This window comes from Cyprinus carpio, chromosome A3 (genome assembly GCF_018340385.1).
Source record: "Cyprinus carpio isolate SPL01 chromosome A3, ASM1834038v1, whole genome shotgun sequence".
NCBI lineage: Eukaryota > Metazoa > Chordata > Actinopteri > Cypriniformes > Cyprinidae > Cyprinus > Cyprinus carpio.
The window spans coordinates 38,502,225-38,524,466 of NC_056574.1; the positions used below are offsets into that span (position 1 = coordinate 38,502,225).

Genomic DNA, 22,242 nt, shown 5'->3' on the forward strand with positions numbered 1-22,242 from the left:
TACATTAGATGTTGTATTTGTGTCTCTACAATGGAATTTAAATGTGTCTTTTGGTACGTTAATTTAAATTGATATTTGTCCTTTAAGCAGATGCTTTTATCCATTAAGAGAGCATTTAACGTTTTGTCAATGAGCTATAAACATTAATTGTAGATTAGGGGCTGGGTACATATGTTTTCTCTTAAAGCTGGTTTTCAAAGTCTGTTGCATAAAATATGAGATTGGTCTAATTAAAAATATGATCTATGTTCCGTGATCTATGGAAACCAATAAACTGTCAACTGCTCCAGATTCAGTGTCTTGACTCATTTGTGCTATAGCAAATTTTAAAATGTGTTTTTATGAACAAGCAATAAGAAGATGAACAGTTTTCAAAGACCATTCAGACCCACTGTAAGTCCTTTGTGTAAAAAAAATGCTGGAGACACCATTTCTTTTTTTCCTCTTCATTTGTGTTTATCTTCGACAGTTTGTGAGCCTGACTGACAAAATAATTTTTTTTTGCATTGTATTAACTAAGGCTGCGTTTACACTTGGCATTAACATGCAATCACCGTGATCTGATCAAGCAGATCGGATCATCAGTCAATCAGAACACAGCAGGACATTTTACAAATCAATCAAATCAATAAATGTTGTCTCACTAGCACTGTTCTTCTGACATTTCAGGGGTGTTCTCTGTCTATTTTACGTGACGTTGACTGGCGAATGCAGACACAATGACTGGATTCCATTTACATTACACTTAAATCCAATCACAATGCGTCCTCGACTACCTCTGGACCAAGACATGCTGATCGGATAACATTCCGATCAGAAGTGCATTTACACCACTTTTCCTACCTGGGGATTAACATCCCCAGAAATCCAAAACTTCTCTTTAAACTTAATTATATGGATCTGATTGGTAGGCTTAAGTGTATGATAGATAAATGGAAACTTCTCCCCCTCTCAATGATTGGCCGTGTCAACATTGTTAAAACGGTCATGCTCCCAAAATTTACTTATTTCAGAATGTGCCCATCTTCCTCACTTCTTCCTTTTTCAAGATGTTAGACTCTATTATCATGCCCTTCGTTTGGGCCTCCAATCCCGCCTGTATTTCAAAGGCCCATTTACAGAAGCCCACGGAGGAGGGTGGTTTACGCCTGCCTGTCTTTCGGCATTACTACTGGGCCTGTAACGCCAGAGCATGGGTTTTCTGGAATCAGTCCACGGCTGGGGGGTCAGAGGTGAGCGGACCCGGCCCTAGATGGCCTGAGATTGAGCTTAGTAATGCTGTGTCACTTACTGGTGCCTCCATGTCAGCCATTCTATTCTCAAAACCTGATATTAAAATTAAATCGCTACGCAACAATTTCTTACTCTGCAACTCGATTAAAATTTTTAAGCAAATCAAGGCAATGCTGAACCTCCCAGGAAAGTCAATTCATGCCCCCATATGTCAGAACCCCTTGTTTCAAGCCTGGTTTGATGGATGCTTTTTTTATGTAATGGTCAAATAAAGGTTTAACTACTATCAGGGATCTCTACATTGATAATCACTTTGCATCTTTTGCTCAGCTCCAAGCTAAGTTCAAACTTCCTACTAATCAATTTTTTCGTTATCTACAAATTAGGAATATTGTCAAGCATACTTCTTCTCTTCTAGATGCGACCCCTATGCCACATTACTTTTTTGATATTATGACCAGCCCTCCCACCTCCAAATATTTGATTTCTCGGTTTGTTAATCTCTTTGTTGTGGCAACCCCCTCTCTCCATATTAAAGAGCCGTGGATCAAGGACACTGGCAAAGTTATATCTGATGAGTTATGGGCGATAGGTTTAAATAAGATAAAATCATGCTCTATTAACACTCAACTTTAGTTTATTCAGTTTAAAGTAGTTCATAGGTTGCACTATTCCAAGACCAGACTGAACACATTTTTTCCTGCTGTTTCCCCCACTTGTGATAAATGCAAATCAGCTAATGGAACTCTTGGGCATCTTTTCTGGTCCTGCCCTAAGCTCACAAGATTCTGGGTTGACATTTTCAGTTTGTACAGTGCTGTTTATAATAGACAACTGGTTTCTGACTGTCTCTTAGTTATACTGGGCTGCTCCAATGGTTCTTCGGCTCTTCCATTCGCTTTACAACAAGCCCTCATGTTTGGTATGACCACTGCAAAACAGGTTATCCTACAGGAGTGGAAGTGTGTTTCCCCTCCTTGCTTCAAGAGGTGGCTTAATGATATGGTTTCCTGTATACACCTTGAAGAAATTCGGTTTTCCATGTCTAACTCTCGAGATAAGTTCAAAAAGATCTGGGGCCCTTTCATAGAATACATCAGGAAGGATAGACCACAAACTGGGACCTAATTGCATTGGATTTTTGTGGTTTTTTTTATTTTTTTTATATCCTTATTGAGTCTTTGCCACTCCCCCCAGGCTCAGGCCTCCTTGACTTAATCTGTGTGAGTGGTTGTTTTGGGACCTCTGTTCAGTGAATGGATACGTATATTTATACTTTTTTTTTCTTTTTATATCATGTGTAAAAGCTGGCTGTATGTGTTTTCTTGTTTTCTTTGAGCCTTAATTGTCCGATTTACTGCCTTTTTTTTGTTCTTTTTTTTGTATTATGTATGTTAAAAATCTGCATAAATAAAATTTACAAAAAAAAGAAGTGCATTTACACTTGTCTTTTCAATGTGTATGTGGACAACATCCGGATACAAGTTGCATGTTAATGCCAAGTCTAAATGCAGTAATTTTTATCATTAAACCGAACAAATTAAGCTGTTTGTTGACTGTCAGCATTTTTGAGTTTTATACACTGATTCGTAATGTCTGTGTCTGATTGTCACAAAACTTTAGCACTTTTTTTTTGTTTTGCAATGCAATATGCAATATGACACTAGATGAAAATCTTTGACCATTGCGCCTCACAGCTTTTGCAACGTGTCGTGCTCGAGACCCAGGCTTCATTTCCATTCATCAGCTAATGCGTGTCTCATGTTTATAAGAGCACAAACTTCTGATTGGCTAGTAATGTTAGTTTCTTTGAGAGTGAAAGCTGTGTTCCTCCCATACATTGGTAGGCGAACTCATTAACTCGAACGTGATATCAACAAGTGTTTTTAAATGTTGGAAGACTTTTTTTTCCCGCAACCAAACGCTGCACACCGGAGATCCGGCACGGTGCCGTAGAACTTTAAGCCCTGGTTATGATTTAGGCTACTTCATGATGTTGACAATATTACCATCAATTATTAACCAACAGCATTTGATTTTGACTTGTTATTGTGTCATAATAAAATGTGCTTTATGAACACACAATATTACAAATGAAAAAATACTTGACAAAAAAAAGAGCCCAATGAAAGGCAACACTAAACATTATTTAGCTTGTTTACAGCAGGTATATCATCACTTTAATTTATTCACTTTAATACGGACCAACACACCTTAAGTAAAGCTAGATACAGTACCAAACTTAATACAGTCCCCTTTAGTCATTCTACAAAAACTGTGTGTGTGTGTGTGTCTGTGTGTGCGCACATGCATGTATGTTTAATTGCACAGAGACACTGAGGAGTTGAGTAAATTAATCATAAATCCAGCATAGAGGGGTTCAGTGAATGTGGTGTTGAATGTGTGTAAGTGTGTGAGTGTGTGTGTGTCAGACACACTGTAGAAGGACAGAGTGCCGGCCGACACGTCCAGATAAACTCCTACTTTTTTAGATGAAGATGAAGGAGCAGGTATGTTCTTGGTTTTATTCTTGTGCCAAATGTTATATCCATTGGAATTGCAGAAAAGACTCCAGGATTTGTCATCAAGCCCAAACATACTATTAGTGCCTTCTTTCCTGCTGGTTCCTTTGTAGCTCACTGCTATACGGGCCCACACTTCCCACTGAGCCTCCCAGTAACAGCGTCCAGTCAGACTCTCTTTACTCAAAACCTGAGGAATACCTTCAAATCTGTCTGGATGATCAGGATACGGCTGAGGATTTTTCACATGTGTGACCTTTTTGTTCTCTTCAGACAGTATGAGTTCAGTGTTTACTGTGTTTGGATCCAGTGTGAGATCACAGAAATCTGAACAAAAAATTACAGCATTAAAATAATCTATAAGACATTAGAACATTTGAAAGGTCTAAATGTGTGAGAGTAAAAACCTACATTTCTGCAGTCCCGATTTGACCCTGCAAAGTCCTCCATAGTCTAAACTAAAAACAGACAAACAGTCACACATTAAGACAACTTATTGGCTGATGTGATGTACAGTTTACTGTCTTTTCAAACTGAGATGCTCTGATTTTACACCACAAGATAAACTGTGAATTTTATGTTCTTGGAATAGTTTATCTGACTGGTCTCACTGCACATATTTTGGGGTTGTTTCCCGGACAGGGATTAGATTAAACTAGGACTAGGCCTTAGTTAAAGTGCCCCTATTATGCTGTTTATAAGGTTGCTAATATTGTTTTATGAGTCTCTAAAACAGATTTACATGCATGCAAGGCCAAAAAAACATGTTCGTTTTCTCAAAAAATAGATTTAATTTGACCTAATTTTTTTAATGATTTGTAAACAACTTGTGTGAAGCAGTTTAAAGCACCAGTCTCTCTAAACCCCTCCTTTCCGTGATCACTCACTGCTGTGATTGGTCAGATGGTGCAGTCTTTTGTGATTGGTCCAGAACTGTAGAGATGGGCTCTGGATTGGTCTACCGCTTACAGCGCATGTCGGAAACTAAACGCCCATTGCCATAACGCCGCGACTGTACCTTACCATTTCGAGCTGGAGTCTGATGATGAAACGGTTGAACAGGCTGACCGACAAGAGACTGATTCGCAAGCACGACTGGAGCAGGACGTTTCTCAGTGGTAAGTGTCAAGTGTTGACAAGTTTGTGGTAATTATGAGATGTGATAGGAAACAGGGTCTTCTCAAAATGATGTTAACCACAGAAATTTTACTGTGTTTGTGGGCGGGCAAGTTGGCGACGTAAAATGTAGCCGGACATAATGCAAATGTGTTACTTCGTGACATAGAGCCATAACAGAATAAGATTCAAATTCCTGATGCTTTGTTTAGGCAATTGCTAGCCGACTCTTTTTTTTGATAACTTTATTTATCATGCACTGTCGGCGTCACAACTTTGCAGATAGTTAATGTTCACATACAGCTACATGACACACTGCATGAAACATAATATTCAAAAAGGCATAATAGGGGCACTTTAAATGAGGACATTTAAGTAGTTTTTTTACAATCATGCATTACAAAAAAAAAATTGTGCATTTTGAGACAAAACAATGGCACTGATGCATTTTAAGATATGTCAGTGCAAGCTGTTTTCAGTTTAGACAGCTCTAACATTTATTTTATTCACACACACATACACACGGGACAGTATGTCAGTGTTGAGTTCATACTTAAGTATCTTCAGTGCATAGTCTGGATCATTTTGAAAAGAGTACAGCTGAAGTGCTGAGTGTTCTGGGTGATTGTAGCTTAGGTCCAGCTCTCTCAGGTGTGACAGCTTTGAACTCAGAGCTGAAGCCAAATAACAACATCCTTCATCTGTCACCATACAACCTGATAACCTATAAAAAAAGGAGACATTAACAGTAACATCATGATCCTGTTGAAGATTTTAAAGGGATACTCCACCTCAAAATGAAAATTTTGTCATTAATCACTTACTCCCCTGTCGTTCCAAACCCGTAAAAGCTTTGTTCATCTTCAGAACACAATTTAAGATATTTTGGATGAAAACCGGGAGGCTTGAGACTGTTCCATAGACTGCCAAATAAATAACAGTGTCAAGGTCCAGGAAAGTATGAAAGACATCATTAGAATAGTCCATCTGTCATCAGTGATTCAACCGTAACATTATGAAGAGACGAGAATACTTTTTGTACACAAAGAAAACAAAAATAACTACTTTATTCAACAGTTTGTCTCCTCTATGTCTGTCTGCATCACCGTAGTGCCATTTTAGAGAATATGAGTTGGACGCATGCAACTTACGCTCTTCTGTGTCAGCCGTGCCACAAGGATACACTGTTTTCTTTCAAATCACAGCAGAAATACACGTAGAAAACATGTCTTTGTGGCGCGGCTGACACAGAAGAGCGTACACACTGCCTGCGTCCAACTTATATTCTCCAAAATGGTGCTACGGTGATGCAGACATACAGAGGAGACAAACTGTTGAATAAAGTTCAAAAGTATTCTGGTCGCTTCATAACGTTATGGTTGAATCACTGATGACAGATGGAGTATTCTGAAGATGCTTTTCATACTTTTCTGGACCTTGACACTGTTATTTATTTTGCAGTCTATGGGAGAGAAACAAGCCTCCCGGTTTTCATCCAAAATATCTTAAATTGTGTTCGAAGACGAACGAAGCTTTTACAGGTTTTTTATGATTTGGGGGTAAGTGATTGTTGAAAAAGTTCATCCAAAATATCTTAAATTGTGTTTTGGTTATTTTTAACCTGTTACACTGCATGAAAAAAGGTATATACGGACCAGTAAACTCCTGTACACACTTTAGAATTTCGGACAAATTCGAAAGTATTACTGACCAGACATGGGAAATACCATGGGTCCATATACTGTGGAATATGTACCAATTCAAATGTTTGTTTCTGAGGTATTCTTCCGTGCAACAGCCATTTGTTGTCATGGCAAGTAATCCCCTCAGAACATTTTATTCATGGGCCATTCACACCTTTGTGGCACTGTGTGCCCTCCCCTTTTGGTCATTCATGTTAAATTGGATTGGTTCATTTGAAAATAAACCCACCCCTAAACCAGACAGCTACTGGGCCACTAAGTAGACAGACTTTCCTCAAAATTCTTTTAATTGGTAAACTTGAGATTTATCCCACCCAAAACCCTTACAGGTGAATGATGTGATTGGTTGCAGACCACGGCGGGGCAGATAGAAGAATACAGATTAACTACCAATTGATTGTTTGTCTTTATTATGTGAAAATAGTAAATAGTATCCAAAACATAAAAACATTCAGAAAACAATTTCAACAGAATATAACACTTAAAAATACATCTACTTTGAATGAAAGATTTCAAAACAAATGCAGTAAATAACACATGAAATGAAGCATCCCAGCAGACTCCATTCCTCGCTGTAGATCCTGTGTACATCCACATCAACAACATCTTCCTCATCTTACATTGAACTCCACCATTTCTGTCCTCCACAGTGCTCTTTCTGTGTTTGTCTCTGTTGACCAACAACTGCAAAACAACTGTAATGTTGACAATAATCTTTACAGGCTAATAGCCTATTTAAGAAGTTACATCATGTCAATTGTCTCTCTTTGGCTTTTTTGCCACAACCGTGATTGTTTCAGCTGGGTCTTTCTGGAGTAAAACTAATAAAACTTCTTCCTCATAGCCTCATCATAAGTCTTGCAGGATACCTAAAAGACGTAAAATATGATTAGTAAAGGCAAATACTTAATTGCATAGGTGAATCAATACAAAAATGTATAATAAAGCATTGCAACAACCTTTGTTACCATTTATAATCTCTGCAGATGAGTTGACCCAGTCTTGTGTGTAGGATACTGTAGAAAAGAGAAAACATTATCTGAGAAATATTACGATAAATATCTTTTTGAAATTAAATATATTAGTTTTACATAATATAAATACTTAGTCTTACCTTGTTTGTACATGATATTGAAGTGGATTTTTCCCAGAACTGTGCAAGCTTACAAATGTTTCAGTCTGTAGCTGTTGGTGTCTTCAAAAAGTGTCTTGAGATCAGGTCAAACACAAAAGTCTTTGAAACAGGGTGTGTGTGTGTGTGTATGTGTGTGTGTGTTTGTGGTGGTGGGAGGGGATCATTTATGAAGAGTTAGATATATGGGAGACCAGGGCTATTTGACACACTTTTTACATAAAAAATTTACAGGGGAGATATCTTATGAAAGCATTGTTTGTCTATATGTAGTTTATAATTATATATATATACTCTTTGCTAGTTTTGACTAAACATAACTATTGAACAGTTCCACTGCTGCCCAGGAAAAGATGTACATCATACCTCATAACACACGCTGACTTTTTGGGGGGCATAAAACACTATTGGTAGAGATACTGCTAGAGAAACCACTTATCCTGATACACCAGTAAAGTACAAGTTCTTAACTTCTGAGAAATAATATAGAAAGAAGAATGAAACTGGGGAGAAATAATGCCTTTAAATTATAAAAAATACATTGATATGTTCTCTAATGGCTCTGTCAAAGAAAATAAGACCAGCTATATTTGAGTTCAGTAATATCAAGATTAATTTGAGGCTGTTTCGTGAAACTTCCCTCACTTACCCCCTCCCTCCACCTGAGAACACAGTAAGCACATTAACTGCTGGTCATTAACATATGAAAGGTCTGACAGCCACCAGTCTTCACAACCAGCAGTGTTTCAGCTGTATGTCCATGAAACTTCATGGATTCCTGTATATGTCCCTGTACACTGGAGTATGTGGGTGTTTCTAGAATTTTACTGCTCTGTGTAACTTGGCTCAGGTAATTTCCAAATATATCCGGCAAACCTGAAATGACACAGCAGCTTACCATAGCCAGATTTGACCAGATTTGACCCGTTTCATGCAGTGTTAAAAGTCTATAGTGCTCTACACTTTTACACCCACACACCTCAGTATCTCTAGTTGACAGTTGTGACTCTTGAGAGCATCCGAGATCAGCTTCACTCCTGAATCCTGCAGATCATTGTTACTCATATCAAGCTCTCTCAGAGGAGAATTTGAGGATTGAAGAGCTGAAGACACAATTTTGCAGGACTCAACCATGAGATTACAATCAGGAAGTCTGAAAGAGAATAAAAAAATTCAGAAAAACTTTCAGTATATTCATTGTAATACATTAATTTAATACTCACAGAGCTCGTCTACTGTTGTTGACAGCTGGTATGAGTCTTCTTCTACCCTCCTGTGTTGTGTTGTATTTCTTCAGATCAAACTCATCCATCACCTCCTCTGACATCTGAAGCATGTAGGCTATTGCTGAACAGTGAGCAGCAGAGAGTTTCTTCTCTGAGTGTTTGTCTGATCTCACAAACTCCTCAATCTCTCTGTACAGAGTCTGATCTTTCACTTCCAGCAGACAGAGGAACAGATTGATGGAGCTGTCAGCTGAGAGATCTTCGTGTTTAATTTTATCTTTAATGTACAGTGTGATTGTGTTGATGGTTTGTGTGGTGTCCACCGTGTGTGTCAGTAGATCTTGTAAGAGTCTCTGATTGGACCCCAGTGAGATGCCCAGCAGAAACCGCAGGAAAAGATCGAGATGTCCAGTTTTACTCAGAAGAGCTTTATCTACTGCACCTTTAAGCAAATTATACAATGGTTCAAAATATTCAAGCGCTGTGAGAGTACTGCATGTACAGCAGTGAAACCAATAAAATGCAGCGAGAAACTCTTGAACGCTCAGATGAATGAAGCTGTAGACTTTCCTCTGATGAATCACAGATTCCTGCTTAAAGATCTCAGTGCAAATCCCAGAATACACTGAGGCGTCAGTGACATCCATTCTGCTCTCAATCAGGTCCTCCTCATAGAACATCACATTGCCCTTCATCAGCTGTTTGAAAGCAACTTCAGCAAGTTTCACAATCACTTCTCTGTTGGACGGCAGGAGTTTCTCTGGATCTCTCTCTTCATACTTCTGCTTCCTCATGTTGATCTGAATCAGCAGGAAGTGAATGTACATTTCAGTCAGAGTTTGAGGGATTTCTGCACTCAGATCTTCTTCCAGGAGCTTCTGAAGCACAGTGGATGAGATCCAGCAGAAGATGGGGATGTGGCACATGATGTGGAGGCTTCTTGCTCTTCTGATGTGTGAGATGATTCTGCTGGCTTGATGCTCATCACTGATTCTCTTCCTGAAATATTCCTCCTTCTGAGGCTCAGTGAATCCCTGAATTTCTGTCAGACGGTGGATGTATTTGGAGGGGATCTGATTGGCTGCTGCTGGTCTGGAGGTGATCCAGATGAGAGCAGAGGGAAGCAGGTCTTTTTTCATGAGCTTTGACATCAACACAGCCACTGATGAAGTCTCAGTCACATCACAAACTTTCTGAGCGTCTGAAAACATCAGTGTGATTCTGGTTTCATCCAGACCATCAAAGATGAACACAACTTTACACTCCTCGTAAATCTCTGAGTCCAAATCTTGAAGTTCAGGATGAAAGTTCAGCAGAAGTCTGTGAAGACTGTACTGATGATCTCGGATCAAGTTCAGCTCTCGAAATGGAAGCACAAACATGAAATCTACATCCTGATTGGCTTTTCCCCTCGGCCCAGTCCAGAATGAACTTCTGCACAGAGACGGTTTTTTCCGATTCCAGCGATGCCTTTAGTAAGAACAGTCTTGATCTGCTCTTTCTCCTCACATCCTGCTTCAGCTGAGGCTTTAAAGATGTCATTGCAGTAGAGTGGAGTGTCTTGTGAGTGTTGTGTTCTGGCTGTTTTCTCCATCTGTAAAACCTCATGTTCTTCATTCACTCCTTCTCTCTCTCCCTCTATGATGTAGAGCTGTGTATAGATCCTGTTCAGGAGGCTTTTATTCTCATTCTCCTGGAGTTTCAGTCCCTCAAATAATATCTCATACTTGTTCTTCATGCGGGTTTTGTGCTGGTCTTTGACTCTCTGTAGTTGATCATCTGGTTGGTGGGAATCCTGCTGCAGGTCTGCAGTCTTATCATCTCTATTCACACAGCAGAAACAAGAACAACAACACAATCAATGAATGAGTTTGAGCTGAAAGATCTTCTAGTAAAACCATGTAATTCTCTGAACCAGCCGAGACAGCTGTAATACAGAACCCGAATATTTTAATGAAGAAATGATCTCAGACTGAAATGCTCTGAACAGAAGAAAACTGAAACCAGTTTCACAAAAACCCTGTTAAAGGATACACAGCTGATGACAATGATGGGGGAATCTGGTTCATATTCAGGTGAGAGTGCTCTATGATGGAACAAATGCATTTGTGATGAGGCTCAAAATATAGTTAATAATGTGCCTTCAGTTATGATCTCCTTTGTTATAAGAGACATTGATGTCAAATTTGGTTCATTCTGTGTTACTGACTCGGATGTTAAATAATGCCTAATCCTCCTTTTATTGCATCAGTTCAGTCTGCTGCATGTTTGCCACTCACACATGGTAAGAGGTCACCGCTTCATTACTAATGTTTAAATATTCTCTTAGTCTAAACTCTCTTAGTTTAAATAGTCTTGTGTCTCCAGCACTGGTTATCATCTCACCTGGGGTTAAAGGTCACTGATCCAGTACTGAACTTAAGGGGTGGTTCTGGCATGGATCTGTCACTCCTCATAGACACACAGCAGGACTCTGGAGATGCTGCACTTTTGTTCTCAATGTCACTAGAGAAACACATCAGTAATTCACATTATTTCTCTTTCTCACTGATGTTTATGATTCTTATAATCCTGTCTCTTGTTTCCAGCACTGGTTATCATCTCACCTGGGGTTAAAGGTCATTGATCCAGTACTAAACTTAAGGGGTGGTTCTGGCATGGATCTGTCACTCCTCATAGACACACAGCTGGACACTGGAGATGCTGCTCTTTTGTTCTGATAGTGAACATCATCCTTCTCTCTCTCCTCATAGAGACTCATTTTAGATCCAGTAATCTTCTGTCTCCTTAAATATGTTCAGTTCTGCATTTGGACATACAATGACACACAACTCAACTTTCATCTTTAGACAAACTGAAAATAAAGCATTTCCTTCAGTATTCACGAGTTCACACTTACATATAATTAGCTGAACTATTATAATGCATATTTGGCGTGCTGTCCGGGGAAGGGTTTCGAGCTCAGGAATGGCCCGAACCTTGAGTACCCCCCCACATAAAAGTGTAAAATGAACTCTAAGTGGAGGAGATGGGGTGGAGGGGGGGATGCTGATAAACCATCAATGAATAGGGGCAAGTCAGCTGTATTTATACCCTAGTGTTGATTATCTTAAGTGAGCTCCTGTGCTAAGTATCTGACGTGCTCCTCCCGAACCTTGTTAATACAACATAATTTCACGAGTTCACACTTACATATAATTAGCTGAAGTATTATAATGCATATTTGGTGTGCTGTCCGGTGAAGGGCTCCGAGCTCGGGAATGGCCCGAACCTAGAGTACCCCCTAAAAAGGCAATAGCAAAAGGACAGCCGCCAGATTAAGGAGCCGTTGCTCAACCGGAGCACCTCACTGCATTGGAATGGATGAGCCCTACTGGCCGATGAAGGAGGAGCAGCATGATTGAATAGCCCGAACAGGAGGGCCCGAGTTGCCTCGACTGGAATAGGTCACGGGGTTGGCATACGGGCCCTACTGGCTGATGAGCCCCTGCTAATCAGTGGGCAACCAGGGCAGATAACTGACCGAGAGAGCCCATGAAGCCTCCGACTGGAGATCGAGACTCAGGACGACGGACATGTAGGTCCTCTCAGTTGAGCAGATAAACAGGCTTTGGGCTGCCGGCAAAGAGGACTCTAGGGACATCCGACGGGAGATCAATACTCACGGCATCAGATGCATTGTGGGCAGCAAGTAAAGAAACCCAACCGGGAGCACTCTCGCCGACATCTGACACAAGCACAATACTCAACGACATCAGGTGGGTAAGCCTCGCCGGCCGGGGAGCGGGAAAAGGAAAACCCGATTGCGCGGGCTCTCGCAGCATCCGATGGGAGATCAGGACTCAGGACATCAAACGGGTAAGCCTCACCAGGTGGGGGGGGGGGATTTGGACAGCATTTGGCAGGACGTCGAGACTCTTAACATCGTACGGCTGAGCATCGCCACCCATCAAACAGGAACGAAAATTAGGTGGCCGTGAGACTCTCGCCGACGTCCGATGAGAGCTCAATACTCAAGGCATCGAACGGGTAAGCCTCGCCGACTGTAGAAAGGAAAAGGTAAGGTTGTCTAGCCAAGAGGCTCTCGCCGGCGTCCGATGGGAGCTCAATATTCACAGCACAGGACGGGTAAGCCTCTCTGAACGTAAGATGGAAAGGTAAAGTTGACTGGCCAGTATTTGGCCAGACAGTGAAGGTTTTTTTTTTTTTTGCTGCTGATGTTGCTGCCCCAATGCGAAAAGAGTGGCTAGAGAAATTTTCTGCTGAGATATCTGATAATTGCGGGACGGATTTGAGATGTTTTTCGAACCAGAAGCGAGTGACGCTTTTTTTTTTTTTTTTGGAGTTGTCTAAAAAATAGTGGTTCGTGGGGGAATTGATTATGAGAATTTCTAAGGCAGAGGTACTCAGAGATGGACTAGTATGGTTGGATTGGAGAAGAAAAAGTCAGGTTGTCTGGCCGGAAGGCTTTCGCCGACATCCAACGGGAGCACAATACTCACTGCATCGAACGGGTAACTGTAACTGCTGACTGTAGAATCAAAAAAATAAGGGAGTGTAGCCGGGAGGCTCTGGAGGGCATCCACTGGAAGCTCAATACTCACGACATGGATGGGTCAGGTTTGCCGGTAGTCGGACGGAAAGGCCAAGATCGCTTGGCCGGGAGGGCTCTTGCAGCATTTGACAGGAGTTCAATACTAAGAACAATTTGGGTTGTCTAAATGGGTAGATGCTATGAGGATTACTTTGCGTAACTGTTTAAAAAATCTGATGAGCTGCTTCCGATTACGTGTCAGAAAATCTTGGTGCGGTCTTTGCATTCGAAAGTTAAGCTTACAAAAATAAAAATAAATAGAATTTCCTGTGCCAGTGTACCCCAAATAGGGATATGCCGGTATCAAATTTTCCTGTTCCGATTAATTGATAATGTTTTGTCACGGTATGCGGTATTATCACGGTATTGAAATTAAGTTTTAAAAAAAGTGGTCATAATACAGTATAACAGGTTAAATAACTTTTTTCTTATAACAAAAATAACTGAACATTTAAATACAATAAAGCAATACAAAAAATATATTTAAAGTTAAAAATTTTACACCGATTAAAGTGCAAAAGAACTTTAAAGACCCATAGGTATCACTTTACAATAAGACCTCATTAGTTAACCTTAGTTAATGCATTAACATTCACAATGAGCAATAGCTACATTTGCTACAGAAGTTACTAATCTTTGTTAAAAAAGTCTTAGCTCATGTTAGCTCATTAAATAACAAAGTTGCAACTTTCGATTTTAACAATGTGTTATTAAAAATTGGAATACCTAAGATTAATGTTCAGAAGAATTTTTCATTGGCAGTTTGTAACTAATGAACCCTAATGTAAAGTGTTAATGAACAATAAAGAATCAAAACACTTTCAAACAATATCTAGGACATGTTGTAGTCCAGATTAAAATGGAAAAAAAAAATATGGAAATATATAAATATTATTTTATATTATTTAAATGTTTAGAAAGTAGCAGCTGTTTTTATTTATGGGGTTTCCAGGGTAAGGGCTGCATTTTCTGCAGTTTAGCGCCATCTGCTGTCAGAGAGTGAATGTGCTTTCATTCAGCGCTTCTCTCACGTGTTCCTCCATGTGCTTCTCGTGTGTGCTTGTTTACATCAGAGCTCCCGTCTTTAAAGCACAAGTCTAACCCCAAATAAGTGCTATGAATCTGGATGCATAGGCACAACTCTGAAATCTGAGGTGATGTCGACTTTTGCCAGCCAAGTGCTAAGAATTTTTTTATTTTTTTCAGAAATTCATACTTCATCAAGAGTAATCGAGGTGATTGTTTCAAAACAGCAAGTTATTCAAACTAAATATGTAATTAAAGTTACTTAATTGTAGTTATATAATTCATGTACATATCATTTACTTATATAATAATAATCATACACATTATTTGATTTAATAACCCAATTTAATGCAAAAACAGAATGTTCTGACAAGCTTTGTGAAATTATACCACGTAAACTTTTCAGAAGACAGTCAGCTCCCCTCAGAAACACATTAATATAAACCCCCAAATCAGTATTGGGGATTTCCTCCAATAGTTTGTGCATCATGAATAGTGAGTGATCTGCCTGCTACAGTAAGCCAAAAAAAAAATTATTATTTTTTTTTTTCTCTCCCTTCCCTTCCCTCTCTGTGTGTCCATCTTCAGGATCTCGGGCCCGTGTTAACAGGCGTAAAAAGACTTCATATTTTCACATAAATTACATTTTGGAAAATGATTGCATTGCAACGCAGTTTGTGTAAGTCCAGAACAGAGAGTTGCAATAAAGCAAAAAACGGCCGGTTGCCGATCGCGTAAAGGCCAAAGTATTGTTTGGCCATCCGCATTATGTTATTTTCATCATCAAGAGGGCTCGCATGAAAAATGGCTACTTTTGATGTCCACATTCAAGGATTTATGATTGCTGTAGCACCTCTGTCGTAAAGAATTGTTTAAAAATTCAAGATTAAGTGTACATTTGAATTTAAATGTTTTGCCAAACGAGGATTAAATTGCACAGTGAAATGGAGAAACAATCATCGGGAAGTTGGTGCCCTTTGAAGGCTTTTGACAATGCATATTATTTAAAATACATTAAGTTTGTTCAATAGAACAGTATCGTTAATTGCTTTTCATACCTCATTTAAACAGATCACCAAGGCCTCGTTGCTATTATATATGTTTTTCAGGTAATTTTAAAGGCTATTGTTTTGATAAGGGTGTTTTTTTTTCTTCTCTCTCTCTTTTCCTCCTTGGCTTCTGTGGAAGCGTTCGCTGCTGCAGCAGTGGAGAAATGCAGATAGAGGCTCCTGCGGGAGCAGACACTGCAGCGGCAGTGGGGAAAATAGGGAAAAGCTCCTGAGGGAGCGGAGAGATATAGATAGAGGCTCCTGCGGGAGCGAGAACTGCAGCGTTTTTTTTTTTTTTTTTTTTTTTTTTTTTTACATAGGTACATAGATTGTTTTGCGAGAAAATTATTTCAACTTTTTCATCAATTTATCTGAGTGAAGTGTAATTTAAAATACAGGAAAAAATACTCGTAAAACTAAGAAAATCTATTTGTATTCTATGCCGTTTGCGACGTGGCTAAAAATAATATCAAGATCCTTGTGTCATGAGAGCTTGAGAGGCCCTGCTGCATGATGACGCTGCGGCCGGAGGAGCCACGGTAAAAGGTTGAGTCAAAGTGGGAAGCCAGTGAGGCTTTGCTGCGGTGAGATCGGGGGAGCGGCCCAGGCTCGTTGGAAGCCTGCCGCTTTGAGCCAGCGCTTAAGCAGAGCCGGGTTTTGTGCGCCGCGGGGCAATGGAGGTGTCGAGTGAGGTGAGTTCGGGGCCTTGTGAGTTTTGCCTGATATATTCGCCGCCCTGTTGTTGTGGATTTAGGAGTGGGGTTTGGCGGATTGCTGGGAGACTAATGACTTAGATCGTACAGATCCGCTTTGTTTACCTTCACGAGGACAGAGGGTCAGTATTAATCGCCGTTTGCCTCAGGATTACGTGCGGTCCACTTCCCGATTGGAGGAATTGTAGGCAAGCCGAAAGATAAAAGGACGGCGAGGAAAAATTGGATGTGACGCCGGTAGAGGCGAGGTTAAGCCTCGGCGTCGCGGGGAGTGTGTGGCTAGTCGAGTAGAGCAGCGGCCGCAATGGAACATGGAGCTCGGCGGCAGTGTCTGGCAGAGAAGAAGCGATCCTGGGCCCGGCAGATTAGCCAGAGAACTGAAAAATCCCCATTATAGACCTCGTCTTTTAAATGGGAGAAACTGAGTCTGCCATATAATGGCAAAAGGTGCGAACCGAATGCTGATAAACCATCAATGGATAGGGGTAAGTAAGCTGTATTTATAACCTAGTGTTGCTTATCTTAAGTGAGCACCACCTGTGCTAATTAGGCTAAGTATCTGACGTGCTCCTCCCGAAGCTTGTTAATAAAACATCATTTAATGAAACATCTTGGTAACACTAACCAATCTAAAGTTAAAACTATTCATCATTTGTAAATGTTTATAAACGATTGCTAATCATTTAGTATTTTTATGTGCATTGGACTTTTAGCTGCTGTAATAAGGTTTGTGTGAAGGGTGGCTGGTTAAGTTTAGATAAATGCTTGCTAAAGACATTACAGATTATAATTTAAGTGCAAAAAATGTTTTTATTGCCTAAACACTCACATTAGTTTACTACTCTTCAGTATATCATTAAACAGGATATTCCTTGCATCACAAATAAACGGGAAAACAAATATTTTTTTAAAAGAAAAGACTTGTTTATTTATCAAAACAATTGTAGCAAATTAGCTCAAAAGGGAATAATATTTATAAGTAATTGTAACTGGTTATAATTAATAATGAATATTTAGATCCGATCTTAAAATTAACTGTAGAAGAATCAATATTATAATTATTTAATCTGTTCGTCCTCCGACAGTATTATCATTTATCAATTCTATGAAACATTATTTTTCTGGCCAAGAAAGAATAACTTTCCTACTTCATATGGTACTAGCATTAACTTAGCATATAGCAAGATCAACATTCAGTGACTCCGAATTGTGAGCAGCACACAGAGACAAACAATTGTGAATATAAGGGATTTAATAAAGGAAACCACAGCTAATATACAACAAGACTAAGCAATACACATATATACAGAATGAAGGAAAGTAAGGAAAGAGAGATAGAGAGAGAGAGAAGAACAAAGAATGGCAGTATTTAGCATCAATTAACCACAACCTAATGAGAATCATCAGAGAATCAAAAATCACCTTGATAAAAGGGGCCCAGACTTAGACACGCATCTAACTAGTTGGAAACGGTTACTTGCATTGGCTTTGTTGCTGAACAAGCGTCTGGATGCGGTAGACAATGGAGGTTCTTGATGAGTTCTGTAGGAGTGAGCTGGAGGCTTTCGTCAAGTTCTGAAGATCGGAGAGTCCACAACTAATTGACAGTTACTTGAAGATAAAATCTACCGGAAAGTCAGACTCCAGGGTGATGAGTCTTGGAGAGTGTGTCTCAAAGGGTTTGAGCGATGATTGGTATGGATTAGGGATTTTTAATGGGTCTCCAGTCATAACCATCTTTGGCAGACTGACCAATGTAGAGGTGTGAATTTTGAGCGGAAGAGGTTCCATTGTCTCACGCAGTACCTTATTTGCATGGTTTATGGTGGTCTGGAGGATTTGTCCAATATTACGTCAAAGTATGGTAAAAAGAGCATGGTGCAAATAATAGTGACATATTATACACCATAAATCCAGGAATCAGAAGACAGTCATTTTAATACCTTACATGCCAGGGTTTGGAAAACATTAAGGCAGTGATACATTGATATGTCTAGATCCAAGTAATTGGAGCTTCACTACAGTACTACAGAGTTATAATTAAGCTACTATAACCTAGGAACATGCATACAACACAGGAATACACTATAAACATTTTGGAACAGTTTGATTGTGAATAAAAGGAGTCAATGTCCTTTCCTATGTGTATTGTGGCTTTTAAGTATGTCTTGGCCATGGTTAGTGGCTCCTCATGGGGAATTGTTCCTTCCCCCCTGGAATCTCTTTGAAGCTCAAAGAAAAAGTTGACGACTGTCCCGGCTAGCATTGAAGAAGATAGCACTCTTTGAAGCAGAGGTGGACATTAGACATGCATCTGTAATTTAGTTATAACAAGGGAGGTGGGAAAGTTTACGATGCCTAAAACCTGATTGAACATTTTGATTGCATTCAAACACTACACAATATAATATAAACAGATTGAACCATGTTTCCTTACAGTAATCAAAATGCCCACTATACACTATTGACCCTTTAACCAACCCTCAAACCTACCCATATCACCAAACCTGTCCCTAATCTACCCGTATCACACCTCAGTAGCAGCAAAAGTGTTGTGCATTAACACAAGCTTTCAATAATTTTATAACATCTGATAAAACGATTTGTAGATTCTCAATAAGTGCATGATCATATGAAATTGAAATTTTAATGACATTTGTAAGCATTTTAACTTACATGAAATAATGATTATCTAATGTTTAATAAGTTTATTAGCAAACATTAACAAGCACATTATCTCATATTTCTAACTCTTTGATTATATATTAACTATATGACTTATTAATTAAAGTTATTATAAAGTGTTACCATGTACACAACCACCCTATAATAATAAAAATCCACCCAGTGCTTTTTTTTTAAATCCCCACAAATCATAAGCTCTTTCTCAGATCAATCTGTTCACAGATTCCACGAATTTTGTCGGACACTGCTGTTTTAGCATAGACCCTCCCTGAGTGAACTGTAAACACTCTGATTTTTGTTAATGGTATTCAGCTCCAACTAAATGTTTTGCAAAAAGAGACAGAATAAATATGTTTGATATCTAAATGTTTTGACTTTTTTTTAACCACATTGGAATCGAAACTGGGAATCGATAAACAGAATTGAAATTGATCAAATCAAATGATACCCAACCCTATTAATAATGTTGTTTTATCTTTCTGTTTAATTTTGCAATCAACCAATCACAAATTCAAATAGTGCGGCCTATGCAAATGTGGCGTTGACGCATCCAATGAGTGAAATGCAACTTTAAATTCATTCATTCAAGTTGCGATGGTAATGCCCCGGTGTTAGAGTTTATCCGAGGATCTGTCACGAACTGTCAAGCATTAGGCCTACATTTAAGTGAAAATGAATGGTAGGTAATATGCTGCTTGTAGTGTGTTTTGAAACCAGCGAAAATCACAGGATTAACATGGGTTCGGAAAAAATACGCATTACAGATATCGCTCAATTTAGGCGTGCTTCATTCTGACTGGTTCAGATAGCAACACCAAACATGCAGTGTGTAATACCAATCATGGCCACCACTAGATGGAGCTTTAGGATTACTTTTAAATAATTGTTGTAGAAACGTGTATAGAGCATTTCAATCATTTATAAAAATCTTTCAAAGAAAAATATGTATTTTAAAAAGCAAATGAATTTTACTGGTAATATAGTTTTATATAATCATTTCAGAAATGTTTATAGATCATTAAAAGGATTTTTAAAAATGGTTATAGATCATGAAAAGTGTTGGCAACAATTTATGATAAGCTCTCTTTGGTTTACATTAGTTAATGCAATAACTAACATGAACTAACAATGAACAATCTGTTTTTCAGATCTTTTATTATTTTTTTTTATGTAGTTACTCCTATCATTTAAAATATTAATTTTCATATTATTTCACAGTACATAAACTATCTTAAAATAAAACTGTAAATAAAAAATATTAGTGAATAATGTATTACAATATTTTTCACTAAGCTTTAATTAACATTAATATATATATATAGATATATATATATATATATATATATATATATATATATATATTATATATATATATATATATATATATATATACACTCACCTAAAGGATTATTAGGGAACACCATACTAATACTGTGTTTGACCCACTTTCGCATTCAGAACTGCCTTAATTCTACGTGGCATTGATTCAACAAGGTGCTGAAAGCATTCTTTAGAAATGTTGGCCCATTTTGATAGGATAGCATCTTGCAGTTGATGGAGATTTGTGGGATGCGCATCCAGGGCACGAAGCTCCCGTTCCACCACATCCCAAGATGCTCTATTGGGTTGAGATCTGGTGACAGTGGGGGCCATTTTTGTACAGTGAACTCATTGTCATGTTCAAGAAACCAATTTGAAATGATTCGAGCTTTGTGACACGGTGCATTATCCTGCTGGAAGTAGCCATCAGAGGATGGGTATATGGTGGTCATAAAGGGATGGACATGGTCAGGAACAATGCTCAGGTAGGCTGTGGCATTTAAACGATGCCCAGTTGGCACTAAAGGGGCTAAAGTGTGCCAAGAAAATATCCCCCACACCATTACACCACCACCAGCATCCTGCACAGTGGTAACAAGGCATGATGGATCCATGTTCTCATTCTGTTTACGCCAAGTTCTGACTCTACCATCTGAATGTCTCAACAGAAATCGAGACTCATCAGACCAGGCAACATTTTTCCAGTCTTCAACTGTCCAATTTTGGTGAGCTCCTGCAAATTGTAGCCTCTTTTTCCTATTTGTAGTGGAGATGAGTGGTACCCGGTGGGGTCTTCTGCTGTTGTAGCCCATCCGCGCTCAAGGTTGTGCGTGTTGTGGCTTCACAAATGCTTTGCTGCATACCTCGGTTGTAACGAGTGGTTATTTCAGTCAAAGTTGCTCTTCTATCAGCTTGAATCAGTCGGCCCATTCTCCTCTGACCTCTAGCACCAACAAGGCATTTTCGCCCACAGGACTTCCGCATACTGGATGTTTTTCCCTTTTCACACCATTCTTTGTAAACCCTAGAAATGGTTGTGCGTGAAAATCCCAGTAACTGAGCAGATTGTGAAATACTCAGACCGGCCCATCTGGCACCAGCAACCATGCCACTCAAAATTGCTTAAATCACCTTTCTTTCCCATTCTGACATTCAGTTTGGAGTTCAGGAGATTGTCTTGACCAGGACCACACCCCTAAATGAATTGAAGCAACTGCCATGTGATTGGTTGATTAGATAATTGCATTAATGAGAAATTGAACAGGTGTTCCTAATAATCCTTTAGGTGAGTGTATATATATATATGTTAAATAATATAGTTAAATAATATAGTCTTTAACATTAGAACAAGTTAAGTATGAACATATTTTTACTGCATTTGTGTTAGGAAAAAATTTATATGTTAATTCATGGTACAGTAACTGATGTACATTAACTATAAATTTTAATTAATAATATAGTAATCCATTTTGAACATAATATTAAGTAAGATTTAAAAATGCTATATAAATAATGTACATGCTATCTTATATAATGTTAAAAACTAAATCCTTATTGAAAAGTGTTACAATAATTTATATATATATATATATATATATATATATTTATTTGTATGTGTTATGTTTATTTATATATATATATATATATATATTGTTCTTTGTGTGTGTGTGTGTGTGTGTGTGTGTGTGTGTGAGTGTGTGAGAAAGACAGAGAGAGAGACTCACATTAATAAATGCCATACAATTTTTGTTAATGTAATTTAATATAATTAAATGCTATATAAATGATGTACATGTTAACTTATATAATGTTAAAAACTAAATCCTTATTGAAAAGTGTTACTTTATATATATATATATAAATATATATATAGGTTTTTATTAAAATTTTTTATCAAGCTTCATCTTTTGCATGTTGAAAAAA

The 22,242-nt window shown here is 38.6% G+C and overlaps 1 protein-coding gene across 1 annotated transcript; it reads right to left on the minus strand.

Moving 5' to 3' along the window:
* Positions 1-690: 690 nt before the first annotated feature.
* On the minus strand, positions 691-11,998 carry LOC109103126 (NACHT, LRR and PYD domains-containing protein 3-like). Its single transcript, XM_042732033.1, is given in 9 exon segments — positions 691-4,082; positions 4,167-4,213; positions 5,425-5,595; positions 8,686-8,859; positions 8,930-10,341; positions 10,343-10,384; positions 10,386-10,755; positions 11,318-11,437; positions 11,539-11,998. Coding segments are annotated over 9 exon segments (3,021 nt in total). The 5' UTR covers positions 11,694-11,998; the 3' UTR covers positions 691-3,552.
* Positions 11,999-22,242: the final 10,244 nt, after the last annotated feature.